An 8636-nucleotide genomic window follows, 5' to 3' on the forward strand; every position below is an offset into this window, starting at 1 on the left:
TCTGTGTTTCAATGTTCCTGATATATATATACGTACGTGTGTGTGTGTGTGTGTGTGTGTGTGTGTGTGTGTGTGTGTGTGTGTGTGTGTGTGTGTTTGTGTTTGTGTTTGTGTGTTTTTTAGAGTACTTTTATGACCAGGAGGAGAGGACAGATGAAGAAGCTGAGCCAACCTTCTCTGAAGACGAGGCTGTTTGTCAGAAAGGACTTAGACGATCGCAGAGTGTCAAGATGTCACGATCCAGAGTCCGCAAAGATGTAAGTGTTCCTGTTCCGTACTGTTTGAAAATATATATTCAGATAACAAAAACCATCTATAATTGATCAATAAAGTCAATAAAAAGGAAATAATTAGAAATTAAAATATGAATGAAAAAAGAAAACTGGTCTGAGAGAGTTCAAAGAGAAGAGGTGCTCAAAAGTTTGTACAATTAGTGTACTGTATATTTATTTTGAAATCCCTCTGTATCGCAACAAAGAGTACAGAAACTCAGGGTGTAAAAAACATGTTGGCATATAACACATTTTGAGTGTATTATTTTCATTATTTTGTCACCAGGCTCGCTATGGATCCCTGAAGATTAAAGGCAAGAAGAGACCAGCACTGAGCTCTGTTAATTATGGAATATGAACAGACTACTGCTGACAGACATACAAGCACTCACATATACACACAGCAGAACGGTCTGCTGATTGGTGGATGGTATTGTCAGTCTGTATTCAAGCTCTTCTCTGTCTGACTTTTCACTCTGCTGAAAACTTTAATCTCTTTGATGGTGAGCTTTCTGCTGACATATTTATTACCTAATTCATCCAAAAACCAGAGAAAGGAGACTGAGATTTTAGTCTCAAAGAACTTTGATTGTTTTGGGGATGATGACGTACATAATATTTTTTGCATGGACTTGTTTGATTCATCTTTTTTTTCATTAGAATTCTAGTGTTTAGGTGTGATCTGTCTATATCTGTGGTCTTTTAGATTTTAGATCTGTCTGTCCAGTTTTTGTTTAATTTTAGATTTGTGGTTCCATTTTCTATTAAGAGGTCCTAAACTATAAACTGTAATGCTTTATAGTACAGTTATAAGCTATTAATAAGAACAACTTTTGGGTTGCCAGGTTTTGAAAAATCCCTTTTGATGATGTTTATCCTCCTCCAACATGACACTTGTTTTGTCTGTTAGGCTCTTCGGTAGGAGAACAGCTATGAATGCTAGTGTTGGTTATGTAGCAATAGCAAAAGTGTGACTGAACACATTTTGAAAGATATATGGTGGTGAGTAACAAGAGAGCTGGCCTGAGCATTGCCAATACCGTAGCTGTGAACAATGAATGAAACACAAGAAACCTCAGCAAAACATTTGCTATTTAAGAGGAAGCCATTCGCAGAGGAACTGGTGCTTTACTTCAGGTGCTTCAGGCCATAACATGTCATCTCCAGGACATAAGTCAAAATCATAATATGGTTTTAGGACATGCCCACCAAATTTACACCACATGAAATTCATTCACAAATGTTTTTTTTTTTTCCACCCCAATTTGTTTTTAAAAATTGAATAAGTGAAAAATAAGAGAACCTATATTTGTTTGTCAGGATTGTTCTTAAATTGAACACTAATTCCTGGTTACTGGCATAAGGAGGGAAACACCCAATTACAAGTATTTATTGTTTTTTTTGTTTGGTTGTTTCTTTTTGGTATTTTTGCCTTGATTAGATTGTGATAGTAGAGGTACAGACAGAAAATGTGGGGAGGGAAGGAGGAGACGTGCAACAAATACCCCCCCACTTGAATCACATCGTTATAGGGTATGCATCCAGTGACACACCATGACAAATAAAAGCTTTTATGAGATACCAACACTGTAAAACAGAAACTATAATGTAAGTTAGATAAGTAACATAAGTTTTAAGGGAAAAAAAAGGACACATTAAGAGTTTACCATAGGCAAAGTTTTTGTTTCTCCACCAGGTCCATTGACCTGTGTCAAATGTTACAATTGAGAGTGCCTGAAAGCTTTTTAGCAAACAGCCAGTGGTAGTATGAACACAAATTGCCCCTGATGCATCATTGGTGTGTGAGTGTGTGCGCGTGTGTGTAGAAAGCACTATATGTGTAGAAAAGTGCTGTATCAATGTGTGTGTGAATGGGTGAATGTAGCAGTAGTGTAAAGACTTTGAGTGGTCGATAAGACTAGAAAAGCACTATATAAGTGCAGACCATTTACATTAACTTATAGACTTTAATTGACTGTCGGACCACTTACCTTCTGGAAAAGAACTGCATGACATCTGGACCACTTTTTACATGTTTAAGTGCTGAATTTGGTTGTTGTTACATTTCATTAATTACTTTTTAACATTTATAACTGCAGACCCTATGGCTTAATAGAGGTTAGACCCATGACTTTTTATTAAAGCTACATTAATTGACATGACATCGAAACTGTGATCCAACTGACTTGCATAGGGTTTACGACACTGCGCTGGCTTGGGTCCTCAGCAATACACCCGCCAAGTTTGAAGTTGTTTGGATGAGTGGTGGTCAAGAAAATTGAAATACAGACAGAGATTTTTCCATTTATTAGTACAATAAAAATATTGATTAATTCAACTCTATGTAAATATGTAACTTTTGAACAAAGATTTAACGCATTCCTCCTCTTACACATTAAAAGTTGAATTAATAAGTAATAAAACACCCCTGCTCATTTCAGAACTCTCAGGGGTTTTCTTTTCTGTTATGACCAATCACTTATGGTGACTATTGTTAATAAACTTTAGATAGATATGGCCTATAACTAACATTACTGAGTCAGGTCCCTGACTTGTACTAATGTTACACTACATTTTAGCATGTTACAGATATAATTCAAGAAAAATTTGAGTGCTTTTAACACAATAAAATTAATTGTAGGTGCCACTTGTAGCCACTGTTACTTAAAATTTACACAGGTACACTCTAATAATGGCTCAAATAACTGTGTAATGTGAGAGGGGGTTGCTTGTAGTGATGAACTCACGCAGTTATCACCAATTAGGCAGTTCCTCTCAGGTGTACAGAGTTTTTTTTAGCCTCTTTTAGCTCACTGTGTTGCTTTAAGAGCCCACAACCTGACTGTATTGGTTTCACATCAGTGCACTTATCACCTTGGTTTCAGGCAGCTGTTTTCCAGAGAAAAAGCTCTGATAAACCCACTCTCCATTACCTGCGCAGCAGCAAACAGCAGACAGACAGTTAGAGACCAGCTGGTGAGGACAGTGGAATATTAAATATTAGACTTGATTAGCTTTAAAGGCTTACCAACATTTTTAGCGGCAAACAACATAACAAACCAAAAATATTTCTAACAACCTGGCAACCCAAGGTTTTTTTTTTAAATTATTGGCTTATAAAGGACCTACAAAGCATTATTAAATGACTTTATTACCCATTGAATCCCCCTTATAAAGTGTACATTTTTAAACGTGGTACCAGTTTTTCTTCTGCTGCCTTTCAGGTATATTACCAATGAGGAACTTGTTCCTAGGAAGCTCTGACCCTAGTGTTGGAGTCCGTTAACTTTTTTGTGGCTCAGTATACTAATGGAGATGATTTTTTACCATGGTAGACACATTTAGGCTCAGACACTTGACACATTCCCTGTTACAGTGGTTACCATATGAGAGCCCGAGTCGCAGCGGGATACCAGCAGTTCCTACTTGAACATCTGAAATTCAGTAGAGGGGGAATTGAGCCTGTCTGAGTGAAACACTTGAATCAATCTTAAGAACACCAGCAGACTATCCCAATTGCCATTAGAGGAAGACAGTGAACAACAATGATGAGGAAGAAAGGGAAGAGAAAACCAAAGGAATGAAACAAAGTGATTCTTCCACGTTTCTATGAAAGGATTACAGCCTTTTCTGAAGGCCCAAAACTCCCACTCACTATTAATGATTTCTTATTTTCCTGCTTTTTACACATGTTTTTGAGGGTATTTAGGGTATTGACTGTGTGTCCTGATCAGATCCCAGTGAAGAATAGCTTTTTGAATGTTATTAGTTTTTTGTTACCTTTGGATCCGAGGAGGTTTTTGTATTGTAACCACCTGTTTTTGCACATATACCTCCTCCCAAATCTGTTTTATTAGTGCTGTTGTTGTCTGTCATCTCATTTTATAATGTACTTTGCTGTGGAAGAATGCAGTACACAGAGTGAGCTTAAAAATTCTTGATGATGGATGCTACTACTAATAGCCTCTTGGATTTTAATGTTTGACTTGTGTTTCTCCTCTGTCAGCGTTACACTGCTGACAAACTGTAGAAGGTTCATTCAACAGTTGCTGTGGTGTAGAGAGATAAGAGTCAGTTTCTATTGTTTCTCTGGCAGAAACATTGTGCTTCTGATTCAGCAATACATCTGTCCTAAAGTAGAATTAACTTCTTTTGACTTATTTGTGTTCTTGGAAAAAACAAAATTGATAGAGGAAGGTGACAAATTAAAAGACAAGCCTGAATCAAGGGGTGTCTTCCAGTATGACTATTTGGAAAGTCAAAGAATGAGGACTGGATTTTTTTACCCTCCATCACTTATATTGAAATCACTGTGGGAAGGGATCTCTTCACAGCCAGTTTGGAGAAGAACAATTACAGCAGCCAATAATGTTCAATGTACATATGGACGCGTGGCTATTGTTTTCACCAGGGCTGTCACTTTTTATCCGAAATTCCAACTTTGGCTCAAATGTGAGAATAAAAAAAAAAAATTAGTTATTTGTATTATAATGGCCTGTCCAAATTCAAACTTTACAGTCTGTAAGCACAAAACGTCCTTTGAAGTAGTTTGTGTTGTGGTCCAGCAAAGGGCGCCCTTAAACTTTAATATCAGCTTGACCGATTGCTGCCCTACTGACCTATTAGAAAAATGAGCTGATAAATAAAAATGGCAGAGGACAATTGAGGGCAAAGCTGTCCTGACTGAATAATCATGACACATGAGCATCTGAGAGGCAGTGTGCGGAAGTATTTTCGATTCGTCATCGTAGATGTAAAAAATACCAACAAAGGGTGGTTGGCTTTGTAGAGAGGAACTGCCTTACTCTACAACCACAACAAATTTGAGGGCTCACCTGCTGCTTCAACTTCTTGCAAGAATCTCATGAAATCACCATTGGGTTATTACACTATATTGGTTGTGTTCGAATTGATTCAAACAAATTACATGTTAGTTTGAATTCCTTCAAACTTGACCTTTTGAAAAAGTGACAGCCCTAGTTTTAAGATGGACTTTAAAAAAATGCAAACTTAGTCTTTAAGCACAAATTATATTTTATGCATCTGCATAGCTGCAAAGGTGTGCATTACATACATTTTGTAATTATATGTCTTTGCAGACATCCACACAAATGAACAGCACACGTCCACTATGTTCCCTTCTGTTTGTGTCCATGGAGTATATTCTGCCCTTTAGACAGTGCTCTCCAACATCATCATCATCATCATCATCATCATCATCATCATCATCATCATCATCAAGTCAAGCGAGGGAATATCTTTTGGAAGAACGGTGTTCATCTCTCCAGTAGAATTCAACACACTCAGAGGATCTTTATGCTTTAAGGACAGGAAGTCATAGACTTGTTTGGTCATAAGTTGGGTGCAACAACAAGCCAAACTTGCTCGTGTCATAATGTCCATTTAATGCTCATAACTGACTGACACCAAAGCTTCATGTACTCACCCAGAGCTGTGTGGCTGTGTTGTTTAAAAATTGTAGGTAAAATGTCTGGTGTGTGGATTGCTGGATTGTAAATGTAATAAAATAAAGGCTACCTGATTACAGTAAGGGCAACAAAGTGTCTGTGGCCTGTTGTATTATTATTCTCCATACCTCAGAAAGTGTATGATTGCTGTTCAGTGTGGCTTTGTGGGGTTTTTTGCTTAAGTAACTACCAGATTAACTAACAGATACCAGATTAACCAATTAGCTCCTGTTAGCCAGAGCAACAACGATGAAAAAATTATTCTAAATCAGCCAACTAGGGGCAGCTGCTGTAAATAAACACAGTACACAGACAAATAAAAATAAACCTCTTCAGCTTTGAAGCTTTAGCTTAACAAGGCTGCTCAGACTACTAACCCTTGCAGGTTAACCACCTAGGCTGACTTGTGAGCTTGTATTACAGTTTTTCACAATTGCTTAGACACATTTCTCTAAGTCTGCCAACCTTTTCTCAAAAGCATAAACACAAAACCCAGTTTTCAAACTATATTAACAAAACCTCTGACTTTTCTTTCAAAATCAAACAATCACCTCAAAATAATTTTATCTGTGCTCAAAATCAAACATTTTCAGATCATACACACAGCCAGTCAAAATAAAAACACTACTAAGCATTCATTACACATTAAATCAAAAATGGAAAATGCAATTTTAAGGGCATGTAGCTCCAGAAAAAAATATTTATTGTTTATAAAAAAGTAAATTTTGCAATTCCAAAGAAAATTCACAACACGGTAACACAATTTATTTACTGCATACAGTAATACTGTGAGCAATACAAGATTGAACTCTGCGGATTCAGCACATTCAAAAAATATTAAATATGCACTTAAAAATACAGTAAAAATACAATAATATTGCAGTGAATATTGAGAAAGGACTAATACAAAATGAAAAGCACATTACAGTAAACTCACAGTAATCATCTTGTTGATAGTGCTGCAGGCTCAATGAGATTGACACTCGACTCTATAGCCCCTCTAAAAACGAAGATAATAAAACAAAGGAGGTTAGCTCCATAATTAAAGTCCCAAACCTGCATTAAAGCAAACTATGTGAAAACTTGAAACAATATGGTGTTCTACCAAACCGGAAGAATCCTGCTTAGCCTGGCATGATAGTCTTAAAACATATAGGAAGGCCCTCTATAATGCCAGAGCAGCTTATTACTCATCTCTAATAGAGGAAAATAATAACAACCCTCAGTTTCTTTTCAGCATTGTAGCCAGACTGACAGAGTCATAGCCCTATTTTTCCATGTATCCTATAGTGACGACAAACCACCTACTGTCCCTATGATCCTGCTCAACACCCACTGCTTCAAATATTATGATTATCATTGTTATTATTATATTTAGTTTCATTAGTACTATTATGCAGCCTTTTATTATAATTATTAGTTTTATTATTAGTCTCATTACTGTTATACATCTTTATGTTGTATCTTTACTGTGCTATGCCCCACCCCCCTTTCTCTGTCAACCCAGGCAGTCGGGGCAGACAGCCGCCCACCATGAGCCGGGTTCTCTTCAAGGTTTCTACCTTTTAAAAAGGAGTTTTTCATTGCTGCTGTTGCCAAGTGCTTGCTCATGGGGGAACATTGGGTCTCTGTAAATATAACTGTAAAGAGTCTGGTCTAGACCTGCTCTATATGAAAAGTGCGCTGAGATAACCTCTGTTGTGATTTGGTGCTGTATAAATAAAATTGAATTGAATTGAAATGAAAAGTACAATATAAATATAACTGCAAAATAAAATTAAACAAAAGATTCATTTCACGTCAGCATCAAATCTTTGTGCACTGTCCGGCCAGAAGACTTCACCTACATCAGGTAACATTATCTCTGCCAAGGCAATGGGGTAAAAACCCTGCGTTGTGCTGGATCCAGCCTTGGCAGGACTCTACAACTATTTTCCACAGCATAGGGTTCGGTCATAGACCTTCCACCGCCAGGCAGAGAAAAACTCTTCTATTGGGTAGATGAAAGGGGAGTATGGTGGGAGGCAAACATTTCTGAATCTCTGGTTGATGTTGAACCACTCTTGTATCAGGATGCTGCAGTGAAAATTGACATAGACAAGATACTCTGTCTGCTCATGATCCTGATGGTCACACCCAACATCCTGAAGACCACCCAGAAATGCAAGAAGATGGTGGATGTTATATGCCCCCAAGCTGGCATGATGGTGGACATCTCCAAGATTACTTATGGCTGTACAAAGCATCACATTATCACCACGGTGCCCAGGAACTTTGACAATGGCCCGTTGGCAAATTCTTTTCCTGCCTCTCCTTCTCCTCTGTCAGATTGAACCCAGCTTCATCAACAAAATGTATTCATGGGGTCTTTCAATGGAATCCAATTCAAACACTCTCTAAATGTAAAAATCATAAACTCTCGCTTGCCGTTCCTTGGATTTCTCTGACAATTTCAGTGTCAGCCCTTACTGACAGAAGTTCCCGAATTGCGTCGTTTCTCTAGTTATACCTTTTTGTTAGCATCTTCATGTAAATGAGCCTTCCTCTTCACCCTCAGATGTCTGTATTCTTCTCTTTTAATGCCAGTCGCATAACAGAAATGTCTTCCACGCTCCTACTCATACACTTTGAATTCTCTGGACAATGATCTGCTTTACTCACACATGGGCTCAATTGGACATTACACTGACTTTGTACTAGGGAGCTGGCACAGTAAAGTCCATCCAATGTCTGATCCAGCTGATGGAGATATTTGTGTTCTACCATAAAGCTCCTCTGGGAAATGTCTTGAAAAGTTCAGGGTTGCATTGCATGTGTGAAAGCAACTATACTGAAATAATTGATCTTTGAGGCTTTATGAGTTGTGCTCAAATGGTACTCTGTACATTTAGTTTAT

At 37.6% G+C, this 8636-nt stretch overlaps 1 protein-coding gene across 2 annotated transcripts in view; it reads left to right on the forward strand.

Annotated features, from left to right (window-relative positions):
* The window catches only part of reep3b (receptor accessory protein 3b), a 61901-nt gene extending 56080 nt beyond the window's left edge, over positions 1-5821 (forward strand). For both annotated transcript variants that reach the window (XM_040134598.1, XM_040134595.1), the window contains 2 exons: positions 124-257; positions 559-5821. In XM_040134598.1, coding sequence (XP_039990532.1) covers positions 124-257; positions 559-630 — 206 coding nt within the window. In that variant the 3' untranslated portion in view covers positions 631-5821. The remainder of the gene's footprint in view (positions 1-123; positions 258-558) is intronic.
* Positions 5822-8636: the final 2815 nt, after the last annotated feature.

This window comes from Xiphias gladius, chromosome 9 (genome assembly GCF_016859285.1).
Source record: "Xiphias gladius isolate SHS-SW01 ecotype Sanya breed wild chromosome 9, ASM1685928v1, whole genome shotgun sequence".
Lineage (NCBI taxonomy): Eukaryota > Metazoa > Chordata > Actinopteri > Istiophoriformes > Xiphiidae > Xiphias > Xiphias gladius.